Source organism: Mytilus galloprovincialis, chromosome 7 (genome assembly GCF_965363235.1).
Source record: "Mytilus galloprovincialis chromosome 7, xbMytGall1.hap1.1, whole genome shotgun sequence".
NCBI lineage: Eukaryota > Metazoa > Mollusca > Bivalvia > Mytilida > Mytilidae > Mytilus > Mytilus galloprovincialis.
In genome coordinates, this window is record NC_134844.1 from 32,285,472 (window position 1) to 32,304,058 (window position 18,587).

Sequence of the window (18,587 nt, forward strand, 5' to 3'; positions counted from 1 at the left end):
TTATAGCTTTTCACGTTTCTTCGTATTTATACATCTCTGGATTTTAAATGTTTAGATTTGAGCATTCCTGGTGAAGGTAATTCCGGAAAAGCGCTTCATAGGCACGATATTTATTACGTGTTTTGTTATACCCCCGCTTTAAAAAAGGGGGGGTATACTGTTTTACCTCTGTCTGTCCGTCCGTCCGTCCGTCCATCAGTCCGTCAGTCCGTCCATCAGTCCGTCAGTCAGTCCGTCCCATGAAACTTTCGTCACATTTTTCTCAGGAACTACATATCCACCCTTTCTGTAATTTGGTATCAACATTTATATATGTCAGCCATACCGTGTGATGCGTTTTCAGATTCATCACTTGACAACTTCCTGTTTACCGAACACTTGTCTGATTTTACACATGATAGCCAAGTTGAAAATTTTCGTCACATTTTTCTCAGGAACTACAATACAAGGATTTCTGAAATTTGGTTTCAGGATTTATATAAGTCAGCTATACCGTGTGATGCGTTTTCAGATTCATCACTCGACAACTTCCTGTTTACCGAACACTTGTATGATTTTACACATGATAGCCAAGTTGAAAATTTTCGTCACATTTTTCTCAGGAACTACAATACAAGGATTTCTGAAATTTGGTTTCAGGATTTATATAAGTCAGCTATACCGTGTGATGCGTTTTCAGATTCATCACTCGACAACTTCCTGTTTACCGAACACTTGTATGATTTTACACATGATAGCCAAGTTGAAAATTTTCGTCACATTTTTCAAAGGAACTACAATACAAGGATTTCTGAAATTTGGTTTCAGGATTTATATAAGTCAACTATACCGTGTGATGCGTTTTCAAATTCATCACTCGACAACTTCCTGTTTACCGAACACTTGCATATTTTTACACTATTAATATTATCCACTTGCGGCGGGGGTATCATCAGTGAGCAGTAGCTCGCAGTTTCACTTGTTTATTCTTTAAGAAATTATACATTTATTTAGTACACTTACAATTTGTTGCTGTACTTTAAAAATGATTTCATACAACAACGCCATATACATGTACATTGTACAGTAGAGGATTGATTGATTGGTTGTTGGTTGCTTAACGTCCAGTGGCAAGTATTTCATGCATGTTCAGGACGAGAAAATTTAAAGTAAATAAGAATTAAGGTCCTGTAATAGAGGCCGTCCAGAATGAAGGTCGGGGGAACTGCCATGGAAAAATGAGGGTAAAATTGATAGGGACAGAAATTAAGCCTTGCAGCAGGCCACCAACGAACCCCTCAGAGAGTTGTTGCAAGGGTTATTAACGTGCAAAGTGCAAAGATTGTGGCACTCTCGAGGCATCAGAGTTAAAGGCCCTATTCTGACTGCACGTGACTGCATACTTGTACATCCCTCACAGTCAAACGGACAACCAACTTTGTCGAGGGTTTTCAAACCGGTCGGAGGAAGACCAGTGGTGACCATTTTTCTAGTCCCTAGTCACTCTTGAGCATAACAGTAGAGGAAGCCATGACCTTCATGCAATAACAAAATAGATTATGCAGAAAAGAATCATTTTAATATTGCTTCAAACTATCCATGAACGAATGATTTTTATCCCCCAAAATGCCAGACACAGTGACTGAACAATATCTTTATGGTTATAACCTTCATCAGTAAGAAGATATGGTGTGATTGCCAATGAGACAACTCCCACAAGAGACCAAATGACACAGAAATTAAATAGGTCACTGTGCGGCCTTCAACATAGAGCAAAGTCAATACCGCATAGTCATCTATAGAAGGCCATGAAATTACAAATGTAAAACAATTCAAACGAGAAACTGACGGCATGATTTATATACAAAAAAAAAAAGAACGAAAAACAAATATGATTTATACGATTGAAAATATTGCACATACGTCAATATGACAGCAGCCGATCAATAAAATTCCTCAAAGATATATTTAAGAATTGAATGCTTCTTTTTGTAAATTTATTGGGGTGTAAAAGCGTTGACCGAAGTACATTTTGTATGAAGCGCGGAAGCGCTTCATTCTAAAAATATGCGCACGGTCAACGCTTTTACAACCCTATAAAGTTACAAAAAGAAGCATTCAATACTTATAATTAATTGTTTTAGCTATGATCATGAAAAGCCGAATTTTATATATTTTTTTATTTAATTCACCTGTGCACTTTATTGTTTTACCACGCATATTATGAATGAAAAGTTGTATTGAGCAATGCAACTACTTACGGAATAACACGTGATGTGCAGTTAGCCAATCAGAATAAAGTATTATAATGAAACATACATCTAATGTAATTATTTTGTGATAAAATCAAGAACAGACGAACTTTATCGATGAACAAAACTATACAAAATTTGTTGAGCTATTCATCGTCCCGCTTTTATAAGACTTTTTTTGTAGCATACCGATTATCATGATGTCCTAAACTTCAAGTCCTAAAAAAAGTTTACATATCCAGTTTAGATAGTACTATTTCTGTGCCAATTTTTCGTGTTTTTCGATGTATAAATGTTTTTTGAAATGTCAATGTATACATGTTTAAATAAGCTCACAAATTTGTCATAGTGGACAGGGGTCACTTCATATCAAAATTTATAGTTTCAAGCCTTGAACTTTAATGCACAGGTACAAAACATAACAATGATAAAAACCTGTGCAACTACTAAGTTAACAAGGCGAAAAAAAAAATCGAATCGTGAAGCCAGTAAACAGTATTTTTTTAATCTGAGCATGCAAATTGAAGATTATGTTATATATTTTACATTAAACATATTCGCAGAACAAAAACATGTATTATGAGAGTCCCTTACTTTTTATTAGTCGACAGTTTTCCAATTAATTCCACGTGTTTTCAAGTGATAGTAACCTCGTAGTAGCCCACAATGAATTGTGGTTCATTGAGTCGGTTGGTAAGTTTTCAAGGCCATATTGGCCTTGTGTTTTGGAAATTACTATGCGAATATATTCTGAGGTCAGGAAATCTAGAGTTCTCGACCTGATAAAGGGTCTACATGTATAATGACGTATGTACCATCATGAAGAGTTTTTAAATTTATTTGATATATAATATCTAACTATATTACAAAGATTCACGAGAGCTATATTCCTATTGATCAGAAGAAGGAAAAATGCATTTCTGAAACTAAAATTGTATAAAGCCTATTGACTTCACCAGTTAGGTATTTTAATACGTGCATGAAGGATCATTTGTTTAACAAAACAGTAAAGAAATAAATGTTACGGTTGGATCGTCAGAGATTTATAAAACTTGATTTACTGTGTACACAGGTTAAAATCTGATAACTCGATGTCATTAAAAAAGTGTCATAAATGTACTAAAATGGATTGGTAAATATGTTTTGTCTAATTTTACACATTACCAAACTCATTTACCGTCGGTAATGTAAAATATCTTTCACAAAAGCAGACTGAAACAAAATGCCAAAATATTTGTTAACCGCACCAATGTTCAAACAAGAGTAAACACTTCCTTCTCCAAAAGTGCAACCATTCGCGTTGCTCGTGTCTTAAATAATAAGTACAGCTGGTGTTTAGTCATTAGTACGTTCCCTTGAGTTGGCGAATATACATGTATTTAACTATTATATGTAAATGCAACTATAATAATCAAATCCTTTTTAGACCGAAAAAAACTGAAGAAAAATACAAAGTGAAAAATTTACCATTGTCTATTTAGAATCAAATTATTCGATATTTATTCTATCGTTGAAATAATGAATATATTGAAATTATTTTTTAAACTGGGTTGTTTAAATACGACAGTCAATATTGCATTAAGAGAAATTTTATGTTTAACATTACTTTTGACCATGTGTAAAAGTTGCCTTGTTGGAGACACCGTACCTTCAAGGTCTAGCACCATGTCTTTAACATTGGACCACCTCGATTTAGCTTTCTTTTTGACTGACACAGCAATTAAACACTAGTATTTAATCAATATATCAATCAATCTTAGCTACTGTTTTCGAATAGTCAATGCTGTATACAACATTCTATAAATAGTTAACGTTACCAGGAGATCTAACATTAACACTACTATTGGCCCAGACAGTCAATAAGTACGATACTGTCTGCAAAATAAAACAATGCTCAATGAATTGTCGGTAATCCAATTTTATAATATGCCAGGTCATCGATTGTAAATTAAATACTTCAAACAAAACGATTGTGGTCGATTTAATGTTAAAGAAAACAGAAAACCTTGAAGTTATATTGTGTGTATTCGCCAAGTTTTCCGTTAATTTAAACATGTGAAATGCAACTAATATAAATTTTTCAAGATTAAGTGTCATATCAATGTCAGCTAATAGGTTATTTATGGAATGACTGTTTTTTTTTCTTCTTTATCTATGAAGAAATAACATAAAAAATGTGGCAGAGGCGGATTTAGGGGGGGGGCAGGGGGCCCGGGTCCCCCCTTTTTGGGAAAAAATTTGGTTGCTTACATAGGGAATCACTGAAGCGTGACTGGAGCGGGCCCCCTCTTAGGTCAGTCAGTGGGCCCCCACTTATGAAAATTTCTGGATCCGCCACTGTGTGGTGCACACTGAATAACCCGCGTACAGTTATTTCTAAATTCCATTTTAAACCATAGTAAATCATGAAAAAATATTGATGATGTCACGGTCACATGACTAAATTATGTCTATGAGCTTACAATTAAAAAACGTCAGTCAATCAGAAGACGCGTTACATCAAAATTTAAATTATTAAAGTTTAACTTAGTAATTTCAATGCAAAAGACAGTTTTAAAAGCCACGAAACTCAACATTTTGAAATTGAAAATCTCTGCATTTATAGGCAATGTCCATGTAATATCTAAAAGAGGAGCGAAAGATACCAGTGTCACATTTAAACGCATAAATCGAAAATAAACTGACAACGCTATGGAAAAGACAAACAGACGAACAATAGTTCACACGAAACACAACACAGACAAATAAATATTAAGCAACACGAACCCCACCAAAAAACTTGAGTAGATCTCAAGTGCACCGGAAGGGTAAGTAAATACCGCTCCACATGCAGCACCCATTGCGTTGCTCATATCAGTTCTAACCCGATATTAAGTCTAATTATGCAGGTCAAAAAATTGAAAAATGAACGGGATTGAAGTTGCGACATAAGGAACATATCCGATATCATCTGTAATACGTATGTTCCATAACGGTCAACCTATTCGTGATGGCGTCCGTAAAATTTTCGGAGGGAAGATTCCAACTTAATGGACACATGACTTTACAGAGAAATTTAAAAAAAAACTGCATGACGACTTCAATGTAAATTTGACATAAACCCAATGTTCTAAACAATGCACAAAGTGAGGAAGAAGTTTCAGAAATGGTCAATGGAATACAACTTTCGAAAGCGTTCCAAAAAAAACAACCCAAACAATATGCGACATGCTGACGAAACGAATTGCAATGCATATAAAAAAAATTAATCGCATTTATTATTAATATGGCGGCCGGTTAATATAGATCTGAGAGTTCTCGAGGTTACTGACAGTTAATTAAAAGAATCCGAACTGTAAAAATATAAGGGCATACACTACATGCAAGGCGACACATTCTACTGCATCCACACGAGTAACAAACCCTGCAGTAAATATACTAGATATATAATATAATTTATTTGCCTCCTATTGGAGAGTATGAAACAAAGCAAAGACAATTGCAATTAATCATATACAGACAACACGAGTTATGATTTACACAGAGACATTCAATAAAGACGGGATCACGACGAAAAGTTCAATTATTCACATATGTTCTTTACAGTTTGAAGATTGTTTATGTACTACTAGCAGCAGTTGCGGTTCTGTAACAATTTACAAGAATTGTAAATAAAGTTCACACACATGAAGTTAAACTGTTCACGTTCTTCATTCTTTAGATCAAAATCGGTGTCACAGGCAAGAATACAATTAACCAATTTATTGTCAGTCATATTTCCTAAGTGAACACTAAATGTAATCGAGTTTATGTCTATAACACTCCTCCAAATTTGATCTCGAGCATCAATTGTATAGTCACATGATAGTATTGCATGAGTACAAGGATCATCAAAAAGTTTACCACATTTATCGCATAATATTCTGTTGTTTTGTAAGTTCTCGCGTATAAGACAGCACGTTGATGTTACAAAATGGGCCTGTCTGTGCTTCAGTGCGTGACGTAGTGCTACTCTCCACGCCGCATGCGGTACACAAAACGAGTGAATTCTATCTGGCAAAAACACGAAAATGGAAAGTATAAAATATGATAGCATGAAATGAAACCATTTAGCTTTTTTTGCATTTTCGACTTCGTGTTTTCGCCCGATAGAATATGAACATGTAAATACGCAAAATGGCAATACTCAGCAATGTTATTTGCAATTGAAGATTAAATATTGCCTCTGGGGTGTGATTTTATCCGAACGGTGCCAAAAAGGACTATTGGGTAATGTTGCAAGCCATTTTCTGCTTTTTTTGTTCAAGGGTTTTGAAAGAGTGTCGTGTAGCTACATATTACATTTATTACATATCTATCATCGCAAAGGTATACTAACTAGTACAAATAAATCAATGTATATCTTTTTGAAGTCATAATCCTTGGTTTTAATTTAATAAATGCCAATAAACAATGCAGGAGATCTTAGATTAAATGTAACGTTGCCAAGATCTCTCTAGGAAAATGTGCACTGAATTACATGCTATCGACTTGGGACAGACATATAAAGAGTATAACGGGGTTAAACAAGTTTGTGAACGATCCTTCTTCTCATGATCTAGGGCAATGGTGTAATTGTATATCATACTAACACATTCTTGTACCTTTGGTAACTATGTTCTTGCAATTGTTTTCATGGTAAAAACAAATGAACTAATGTAGAACATTCCACTATTCTAACATTACTTTATGTGAGAACTGAACCATTTTTGATCAGTAGAAACAATGAAGATTATCCTCTGTCCCTACATTTTAGAAGAGTCTATAATAAAAAAAAAAAAACATACCAATATTTATTATAACATATTGCCTTTCTTCTTTACAAAATATGAGACGGTAGTATAAAGTTTAGCGTTTTTCAGTTGACAAAACAACATGGTAACTTACATGTAACCAATATAAGATCGTGCAAAAAGAATTTAAAAGAGATACTTTTGTTTAAACGGATCGCAGTGTTCGCTAGTCAGCTTTTATGATCACCAATCTTAATTACTACTTTACTATCAACAGGATACGTGTTCTCTATTGTGACAGTGATATAGGGCTTCAATACTGCAGCACCTACACGACTTATATCATTTAACTTTTATGATAGTTGTTGTCTATACCTTAATCTAATGAGTAGATGTGGTATAATTGACAATGCGACAAGTAAAGAAACCAAAAAGATCAAGGAACAGAGAGATGTATGAAATTGTAAAAGAGTAATATAGATGTTGCCAATTGTCGTCAGATTTCCCCTTGGTATCTGCCGCCTCATAAGACTCCGAGTTACTTAACACCTATAGCATGCAGTGTAGCTAAGTATGTACCAGTAGTACCAACACAGAATAAGTAGATATACGTGTTTGCTGTCTTCCTCCTCAACACATACTACTAACAAACTTAAAAAGGACCGAACTGATAAAGCAATTCATGCGCCAGACATACCACTACTATGATCGAGTTAAAGACATCATGTAAGCAAATAACTTATTATTGTGCGGATTATGTCGTCGGAGTACCAGTGATACCTGGAAAGCAATTTCACTTTTTGATAATCATTATTGAATAAATAGTACCGGTTAATATAGACATAGATGTAATACACATTACATCTATGATTTAGATTAAACGCTAAACATCAACAGTCGGTCATGCAATCATGCAGTTCTCGCCATATTCTAATCTATCTATATATATGTTACAGGCATTTTCTAAATTTAGGCATTTTGTAAAATGACTGAAATTTTTAGGCATTTTCTAAAATGCCTTGATGATTTAGGCATTTTACAAATTGACTATTTTTTTCAGGCATTTTATAAAATGCCTGAAAAAATTGTAAGGCATTTTACAAAATGCCTAAACGACTAAAACTGAATTGAATGTACTCAAAATTTAACGACTAGAAATATCAAATAGATAATTTTATTCTATCATAAAATATTGCAAGAAATTTAAACAGTAAAAGTTTAATAATTGTAATTAAATCATTTACATTAACACTGAAGATGACAATTATTTGTTGCTACATGTAATGTTTGGATGACAGCGACTGTTACACATTTGTCCTGACTTTTTGCAAAGACAACGTTTAGTGTTACATCTAGCACTACAGCCACATTTTGTGTAAGTTTGACCATCACACAAAGAAACTTTACTGACAGCTTTTCTAAAGGATATTTCATTATCATAATTTACACATTGAATAGCAATAAAGTTACTGTCAGATAGTTCAAACTGACTCCTGGTGTCCACGTACTATTCCATCTTAAATTCCAAGTTTATAACCATGCGCTTCCTTTCCAGTAACAACAGCCATAAGGTTACGCGGGTCTCCATTTTATCTCTTCCACCATGTCCAGTATTCAAATGTGCTCTCATTATAATGCTGTATATTTCCTCTGCATATTCATAATATAGGATAGGATCTGTCAATGACTGTTGCTTTTTAATCAATTTTTCTACATCACCACAGTGTACCACATCAAATCAGCAATTTCAAAGTATATGAATTTGTTAATTTGTAACTTTTCAATAGTGGCCTTATACAATTAGCATACAAGAATAATTTAGTAGCAGAAAAAAAGAAAGAAAAACAAAAAGTCTCAATGTTTTGATGTTTTGTCAATGAATTGGTGCATGCTAAATTTCCAGTGGCAAATATTTCATTCATATTCAATAGGCCTATGAGGCAATCTAATGAGAGTTGTCTCATTGGCAATCATACCACATCTTCTTATTTATAATTAATGTTATTAGAAGTTTTCATATGTGATCATGTACTTTTTTTACTTTTTTAAGTTATAGCTCAACAGAAGAAATGCACCTACCTTTGCATATGATAATAATCCGAAGAATGTCCTTTTAATCCATTCTTAATTTTGTTCAAAATAGTTTCATATTTTTCTCTGTTCCATATAATACTTTTCTGATTAGAATCAGAGTTTTCAATTAATTGGTTTGTAAATCTTTGTTCTGGTGTAAGAACAACATACCCTTCTGCCATGATGAAAAGAAGATTATTAATGAATTACAGAGTGAGTACTTACTCAAAGTTGTTGCTCTATGGAGTTTCTAATTATAGACACTAAAACTAGTAGAACATAAAAACTTTACCTTCAGGCTACATTTTTAAAGAATAATCTTAAATTTATTTTAATCAACACTTTTTTGTAGCTTTACAATATATTTTTATCATCTAATTCATGTATTGCATATTTACACAATTTGCCTGAAACAAATCAGACATTTTGTGAAATTTTCATTAAAAATTTCAGGCATTTTACAAAATGACTAGGTTTTTTTAGGCATTTTTAAAATGCCTGTCAACTTTAGGCATTTTAGAAAATGCCTAAAAATTCAGTCATTTTACAAAATGCCTAAATTTAGAAAATGCCTGTAACATATATATATATTTTATCTATTTTTTTTTTTATCTATATACATATAAGAAAAGATAGATAAAAAATATACACACATGGTTAATCATGTTTTCAAAATATCATATGTTGGATACTTATAAATCATCAAGTATTGTGACTCAGATTCGTGTATATCATGTATAATTATGTCCAAACTCATGTATTTATACATGTGCTAATATATCAATATTTACCATGATATCATGTAGGGTAAACTAACTACACCATGTACACATATTAAATCTGCTACAGATAATCTCAAGAAATAACAATTATGTCTAAATTTCTGGGGAAATGGAAAGGAGATGGAAGTTCGTTTGTAAATTTTGAAGCATTCGCCAAGGCGTCAGGTAAATTTTATTATCATAAACCACCACTGTCTTGACTATTTGACTCTTTTAAGTAAGCACACATTTATACATTTTCAACTTGATTACTATTCTAATAAAGATGTAGTACACACTTAAGTCTTATAACATGTGTAAACTTATGAAACTAACCGCCATAGCGAAACAACTTTTTATGGTGAAAGTTATTTCTGATTAAATTATTGTATTGTCTGCTAGGCTGTTTTATAAGGGCAAGTAAGCTATAGTATATAATATAATTAGTATTGTTGATATACTGACAGACTTTAAAAGCGTAGTACTTATTAGTATGTACTAGATTATCATTTTTAATTCTCATTTTTAAATATGCAATTTTTGTTAAACAAATGTATGAAAATAAATTGCTTTCATTACTTCTGTGTCCTAAAAAACGTTTACATACAGTTCGAAAGTTGAAGTGATTACTGAGAGTGATTACGTCATATTTTACATTCAAATCATGCAGTATGCACTGAAATTCTGGTTTCCCTTATCAATAGATGTGTCACCGTCGAATGCAATTGTCATCGTAGCTATTTATTAGAGTACAGTTATATTATGTTGTGCGTACTATATATTTACTACGTTCATTCATTCATTCATTCGTTCGTTCGTTCGTTCGTTCGTTCGTTCGTTCGTTCGTTCGTTCGTTCATTCATTCAATCATTCATTCATTGACGGACAGTTTGAAAAAGACTTACAAAAAAAAATTATTATGGCGTTCATTATCACTGGACTAGTATATATTTGTTTAGGGGCCAGCTGAAGGACGCCTCCGGGTGCGGGAATTTCTCGCTACATTGAAGACCTGTTGGTGACCCTCTGCTGTTGTTTTTTATTTGGGCGGGTTGTTGTCTCTTTGACACATTCACCATTTCCATTCTCAATTTTATTTATTTTAATATACTACTCTGCACGAAGTTATTATGCATGCAACCCCGCCACTTTTTCTAGCACTATATATACAGTGAACTCGTACTAATGCGAGTTTCACACACTTTAGCACGCATGCTACATAAAGGACTGCCTGTAACCAACACAAAAATGATTGTCAGAAAGTTCGACTAATATTGTGTTTGACATGTTTTGGGTTCCTTTTTGTACCTTCTGATTTTGTCTTTGCCCCACCCATTTCGATGTGCTTTGGCAATTATGCCTCTTACACTTTAGGGCTTTAAATGTTTTTCTGTAGTCGATTCTTTGGTATTTCAGTTAATGGGAAAAGTTTTCCCATGCATTCTGCAAGTTGTGGCCGTTATTATGTCTTACAAATGGCGTTTCGTGATCAAATTATATTAACGTGGCGTTGTATTGATCTGGTCATTGATGGTCATCATCAAATCCCGTCTGCTTATATCGTTGTACAGTAAGACGAGTTTCTGACGTCAAATCAATGCCTACAACACGTTCACGTTTTCCGACTGCCTACAATATAGTATAGGCTGATTCAGATTTTCGTTGCTCAATCTCTGCAATAAGAAGATGCAACATTTTAAAACTGATTTAAGTGTGAGTATGAATTGAAAGAATTGTTTCACGAAGAAAAAATCATTAAAAAATACATTTAGGGGTTTAAAGTTTCGCTTTAAAAAAATCGTGCGACTTCAATAATCCGGTATGATGAATAAAACTTAGGAAAGTCAAAAAGGAACAAATTACACCAATATGTCGTTATTTATATATTAGATACCCTACGCTAATTATCCTCTTTAATAACATTTTAATTATAATAGTTAAATCGCTGAAATATGTACCATCTTCTAAATCATTGAAAACTATCATCTTGCATCGACAATACTATATTGGCTTTGATCAGATACCCAGATCTGGCTAACGCCTTCATATATGCGTACACATAATGAATTAATTAATAAATATTGATAGGTTTACGGTCTTATAATGCTATAACGTTGTCAGCGTTGTCTTCGTCGTTGTAGTCGCCGTCTTCGCCCATAGATATTTGGTTTCCAGACAATAACTTGAGATTAATTGTATGGATCTGTGTGAAATTGTATAATACGGTTCAATATTACAAAAAGAAGGATGGGAATGATATTTTTGTTTATTGTGATAACTGTTAGGGAAAAAGAAATCTAAAATGTGCCAGAATCAAGCATTTTTCAGAACAATTACTTGAATGTGTATGAGTGTGGATCTCTATGAAACTGTACGACAAGTTCCAATACTTCAAAATAAAGGTAGGGCCTCAAGACCGAGATGTCTAAGTAGAAACTACTGTTATCACTAGCCAGTCAACTCTGAGGATGTGAGTTCGAACCCTGCTCGTGCGGGTACACTCAACTCCAATCTTAATTGACTATATCGAATTTCGGTTGTTTTCTCCGGGCACTATACGGCTTCTCCACCAAAAATAAAAAAATGGCCGCCGCGAAATAGCCATAAGGCGGTGTTTAAAAGTGGCGTTAAAATTAAAAAAAAATCAAATCAAATCAAATAAAAAAAAAAGTTTTTTTTTTTATTTTGGGTTATGAATGATTGGGGCAAATATGATCAAGCTGCCCTGATGGAGCATTTTTTGCTCACGATGCCTTGAGTTAATTTAATATTAAATAGTAGAGCACATCATGAAATCCTTCAAGGGCATCTTAAAACCAAGAACAGTTACAACTACCTCAGATGATTTTGGCAGCTTTTCGTTTCGCATGATTATAGATTATTAAAATATCATTGAAATCATTTACATGAATAGGAGAGAGAAAGCTGTAATTTTAGAACGCTTACATGCTTAAAAATTCGCTGTATCATTCAAATCATTATAATATAGGAATGCTAGAAGGGAATGTCAGTCTACTTGCTGGATTTTGCGGAATAATATACTAAATCAATCAATTTATCGAAAAAGTAATTAGAAATGCTACATTGTAATTTTTTAATAAAAATAATTCTGCTTTGCAACCATATCTTTAAACTGAAAGCGGAGTTATCGTGGAAATATAATTATGTAAGTTGAGGGTGTGTTACATAATCTTTGGAATAGTTATCACAAATGATGTGAATGAAGAAGTAGACTAGTGTAGATGATGGGATTTATGCAGAAAATTATACCCCCATGCTGAACGAAATATTCAAAAGCAAAAAAAGTGAATAGTATGCTGAAATATTGTAAAGAAAATTTGTTCGAATTGTTTTGAATCTTGATCGAACGGAAAAAAAATGATAAAGTATGTTGAAAATGTAATAATGACTTATGTTTTCTGCAATAATTACAAGATCTTTAATAATAGAATATACTATTTACTTTTATTTTTGTCATCCTATGTAATTATCTATCATCAGTTCTTTTTCCATTTACAGGTCTACCCGACGAAGTATACGAAAAACTAAAACAAGGCACGTATTCTTTAGAATTCAGTAGGAATGGTGATACCTGGTCTTATGAGGTTGTATCATCAATTTTACCAACAAAGACATACACATTTCAGCCTGGAATAGAAGTTAACACTACAGATCTGTTTGGAAAGGCCTCAAAGGTCAGTTATAATATACATCTTCCAGCGAGATTGTAAAACTTTAATTTTTGTCCTTTAAAAATTAAAAAAAGACGATTATATATCGAGAATCAAAAGTCAAAACACATCTCATATCAATAATGACCGTTAATAACCTACGGTTAGAAGCGGGTCAAGCCGCAACTAAAGCATTACTGTGTCTTTTGATGCATTTATTAATGTTTGTATAACAAGTAATCGAGCAAATTGATGTCTTTAATGCTCTTGCCTTTCTAAAGGTCCAAGCAATTTGGTAACTTTGACGATGATGATTTTAATGACGAGGTATATTGGTGTTTCTCTAATTCTATGGAAATATATTCCTTTCCGAAAGCATTGTATGAAAAAAAAACATGTGGTCACCGGTGATCTCAGAAGATGATTCGCTGAGTCAAACGGTCATAACCTTTCTCAGCCCTATGAAATGATCAAAATGTTCTAACAGGTGTTAATGAAATTGACAACTTCGTGGAAAATGGAAGGCACTCGAAAGAGATTTTGGTTTAGAAAAAAATGATTTTTTTCTTTTAATTATTAGAGAAACAGATTATTACATAATAACGTGTGGAGTATCGGATTTATCAAATCTCGATAGTTAAATTATAACCTCGCCGAGGCTCGGACTTTAAAATTGATAATTTAACTATCTCGATTGGATAAATCCGATAATCCACTTGTATCAATGTAATAATCTATATTTAACATCCCGTTAAATATATATATACATATTATATATATATATATATTTAACGGGATGTTAAATATAGATTATTACATTGATACAAGTGGATTACAATGTAGCATTTCTAATATACATATTATATATGTGATAAAAATATGAACCCCACTAAGAACCAGACTGCAAAGCTAAATGGCTGAGGTCAACTTTGAATATATAAGTTCACAAATTAACTTTCCGAGAGATGAGATAATACCTTAAATAGCATATTTTCGAATGAATTATAGAAGGTGGGTAGGAGAAGGGGATTTTTTGGCAGGAAACTAATTAAATTTCATACTTCTTTCTGTAAGAAGAATTGACCTGGTAATATTAACGAATATAATTAAGAAAACATATTTTGGAAATACATACCGTGATATATGATATGACGGGTTCCACACTTGTAGATGGATCTGAATACATACCCTTTCGGAGCATCTGATTTGGTTTTAAGGGTTCGTGAAGCTCATATTTAGGTCTTTATGTCCTGTTTTGTGTACGATTGTTTGTATTTTGTATTTTGGATCTTTTTCGTTTTTGCTATGGCGTTGTCAGTTTATTATGTATCGCCTCTATTGTGATAAATTTCGAATGCATATATGTATTTTTTACTCTTTTTAAATAAATTGTACCAAAAATCTGCGGTATACATTTAAGTGTCAGTCCAAATTTTATGTCGACCTGTTGCCAGTAAAATTCTTCATGAAGTTAATCATTTACATGTATATTGTAAGTTTTCATGTATTTAGTATATCAGCTATATGTTCGCGTATATGATTAATTTGTATTTTTTACATTTTCTAGTTCACTGCTGTTTTTGACTCAGACAGTAAAATGACCTTGCAAGAACAGACTGAAATGATGGACTGGAAGAACATTACAGTTACCAGGGAGATAAAAGACGACGTGATGCTGATGGTGCGTCATTAATAGTCGAATTGCAAACTGATTCGGACACATATCTATAATACTAAAATTACGAGGTCCAATTTGTCAGCCGTCATCACGTTAAAACGACGAATCACAGAATTCAACTTTATATATAACTAATATAGTACAAAGGTGTAGATTAAAAATTACACCACTCCAGGCCCTTTTGTTTTCCACGTAATTAATATTGCCAATAATTAAGAACTTCCGGGTCGAGTCCGCTACCGATACCAATAGTATATTCACCTGTTACCTATTACCTTATCTGTACGTTCCGCATCTGACAGGCGCACCACCAAACGTTGTATTCAGGACTAATATGCTATATACACGGGTCATAACCACAGGGTTGACACTACTAAATTGTCAAATTGTTACCTATTGTAGTATTTTAATCAGTAAGACTTTCTAAGATAACAATACGAATACTAAAAATCTGGACTAAAAATAAGGCGTATAGGTACAGTTTTCAATTTGTTAGTGGACATGACGTAAAACAGCAAAGCAAAGAATTCAACTTTATTTATAACTTATATAGGACAATGCTGTTGATTAAAAAATACTCCATTCCAGGACCTTTTGTTTTCAAAATAATTAATATTACCCATAACTGATAAGTTCCAGTTCAACGGGTTCAAACAGAAAGACTTGAAAGCAGAGAAAAACTGTGTATCTTATAATCGACGTGACTTTATCAGATGACAATACTAATACTAAAATAAGGCTTGCGCATAGTTGTATACTTTAATTCAGTCACGGACCCGTGATATCACGGGTGTGTTCTAGTAATCTATAAAGTGCTATTATAATTTTGTAATGGGTTGTTTGGATTTTGAATGCAGGGTTATTATCTTAATAATTGTACATTCTTTTCCAACGGTATCATTGATGTTATTCTACTAACAGGTTTAACCTTTGCTGAGCATAACATAAACATTACCACTATAGCATTTACCTTAATCAGTAAGTAACAATTCAGAAGGATAAATGCATTAAATTAAATTACAAATATATCATAAAGGTGCCTTTTTTTTATTGCAGGAAGTAGAATTGGAAAACGGAGTAAAGATGTCACAAGAATTCACAAGATGCTAGCATTTATATACAAAGAACAAACCTAAAATTCAGAGACTTGATTGTTGTAAAGTTATAGAGAGAGTGTTTATGTGGTGGATACACTAATAATCAGATTGAGTGACAGACAAAGAAGAAATCAATTGCTATGTGTTTTAAACTGCTAGCTAACTTATTAAACGTTTCTGTCAAATTTATTTTCTTTCTTAATTTTTAATGCTGATATAGTAACACAAACTTTAATAATTCTTTGGTATATGTATTCCTTATAAGGTTTACATCGTGATCATCTTGAAAATATTGTAACTACGATAACAATATAACTACGATGACACTTGACGTAATCAAATGACTTCATTCCATCAACGACCAGAGGAGTTGGTATAAATAACTGGTATAGGTTAACCTGTACGATGTGTCAGTGGTCTCAAATCTCTAGCGACACATTTTCGTGGTATATCTTTTAAGTAAATATTTGTCTGATCTGTTATTTAGGTGATCGTGTCCTTTTCTCGATAGTATACCGCTGTTCAAAAGTCGTATTCGATTGAGAGAAAACAAATCCGGGCTACAAACTAAAACCGAGAGAAACACATAAACTACATGAGGAAACAAACGGCACAACAGAAACGCTAAAGTTCAGCAAAAACAAACGCCAACATACATAGAAACTAACTATTTCTGTCATATTTCTGATTCGTTATTGGACATTAAAAAAAATTGGTAGGTTAAAATTGATTTTATGGTTAGCCGCAAATATGATAATGCTATCGCTTAAATGACAACGCTTTGTGACAGGAATACAGCACAGAGAAACGCAAGAAAAACTAAGCAGAGAAAAGCATATATAAATAACAAAATGTAAACCACAAAATAACAAGGAACATCTTCCACCAACGACAGCACAGGAAAAAAAAACACAGTGACGTATTTTTGCCATGAATATATTATCTTGAAGTTCATACAATTATTTTCACAATATCAGTCCAAACAATTATCATGATTATGACAGTATTGAAAGGCTATTTTAAACAAATGCTTTGGCCACGTCTTAATTATTTAGACTAACACAATACTTTATCTATGAACAAATACAAATTAACTCGACTGTGCTTACAAATAAGACATAATTATGTGAAATGTACCGAAAATACAGAATTCAAACCACAAACGATAAGACATTGCACAATATCTAATCGAACTCACAACAGAAACATCATTAATAAATACATGAATGTTGGATGTTTCAATACCAAAACACGTCGTATAATTCTGCAAATCGACACTCGGCAAAACAATCATATTCGGGAATATGTCACGTTCACGAATATGTTGGAGATGTGTATGAGTAAGAAGCACACACCGTGTCTGAAGTTCATATAGTGTAAACATGAACGAGCATAACGTATTAATTGAGATATGTGATCAGAATACGATGGATCAGAGAGTAAGTTTCTGCTGAGAAATGGGAAATTGATAATTGGGAAGTTAAAATCATCCCGTTTGTCATAAATTTTAGTGTGAAGTCGTCCACCTGTGTCAATATTGATGAAAAGATCAAGAAATGAAGCAGTCCTTCCAGTGTCAGTAGTGTCCTTAGCTACAAATACACTGGGACAAATGAGATTCCGACTGAAATATGGGTTATTCAGTGATAGGACATCATCAGTATATCTGAAAGTAAAATTAAAGAATTTTACAAGGTGCATTGTAAATATGAATATGTAATACATTTATAGCAGAAGACTCTTATATGCTCTTCACCTTCTTACTTTATTTGGACACTATATTTTTTCTATTCGAGGTAATTGCAATCCTCGTATCTATAATGAGTTCATTTGAATATCGTATATTAGTCCAGCATCAACTACATTTAGCGTAAAATTCAAATGAAAAACCAAAACAAGAGACATTTTCATCAACTCCAAGGTAAATTTAAAAAGGGGATGTCCATAACACATGACAACATTAAACCAACAAAACGTCTAGGAAATAACTGTCAGATCCCTGACTCATTACGACGAAAATGGTACATGAAGATGAAACCCGCTTTTCTAACTAGCAAAACCTGCCACTTGTATGCCGGTTGTTGATATTTAAGTTATGTTAGCAACATAGTGTGATCTACATTAACAGACATAATTGGTAAACATGACAACAGTTTTGATACAGCAACTAAAAATGTATATCCACGTCCACTTGTATTTTTGTGCATCTGTTCGTTCTTATGTTGTACTGTTATACCACTGTCCCAGGTTAGGGGGAGGGTTTGGATCCCGCTAACATGTTTAACCACGCCACATTAATTATGTATGTGCCTGTCCCAAGTCAGG

The 18,587-nt window shown here is 33.1% G+C and overlaps 1 protein-coding gene across 1 annotated transcript; it reads left to right on the forward strand.

Annotated features, from left to right (window-relative positions):
* The first annotated feature begins 9,779 nt into the window (after positions 1-9,779).
* LOC143082783 (fatty acid-binding protein 1, liver-like) lies at positions 9,780-16,447 on the forward strand. Its single transcript, XM_076258637.1, has 4 exons — positions 9,780-10,002; positions 13,336-13,511; positions 15,055-15,168; positions 16,222-16,447. Exons 1-4 carry the CDS (start codon positions 9,927-9,929, stop codon positions 16,273-16,275), a joined length of 420 nt encoding a protein of 139 aa, XP_076114752.1. The 5' UTR covers positions 9,780-9,926; the 3' UTR covers positions 16,276-16,447.
* The last annotated feature ends 2,140 nt before the right edge of the window (positions 16,448-18,587 follow it).

What these genes read in the sequence shown, in the direction of transcription:
- LOC143082783 (XM_076258637.1), top strand. Translation starts at nt 9,927, where the DNA reads ATGTCTAAATTTCTGGGGAAATGGAAAGGAGATGGAAGTTCGTTTGTA. An exon ending in TGTTTGGAAAGGCCTCAAAG is followed by an intron (nt 13,512 to 15,054) that starts GTCAGTTATAAT and finishes TACATTTTCTAG; the next exon opens with TTCACTGCTGTTTTTGACTC. An exon ending in AAGACGACGTGATGCTGATG is followed by an intron (nt 15,169 to 16,221) that starts GTGCGTCATTAA and finishes TTTTTATTGCAG; the next exon opens with GAAGTAGAATTGGAAAACGG.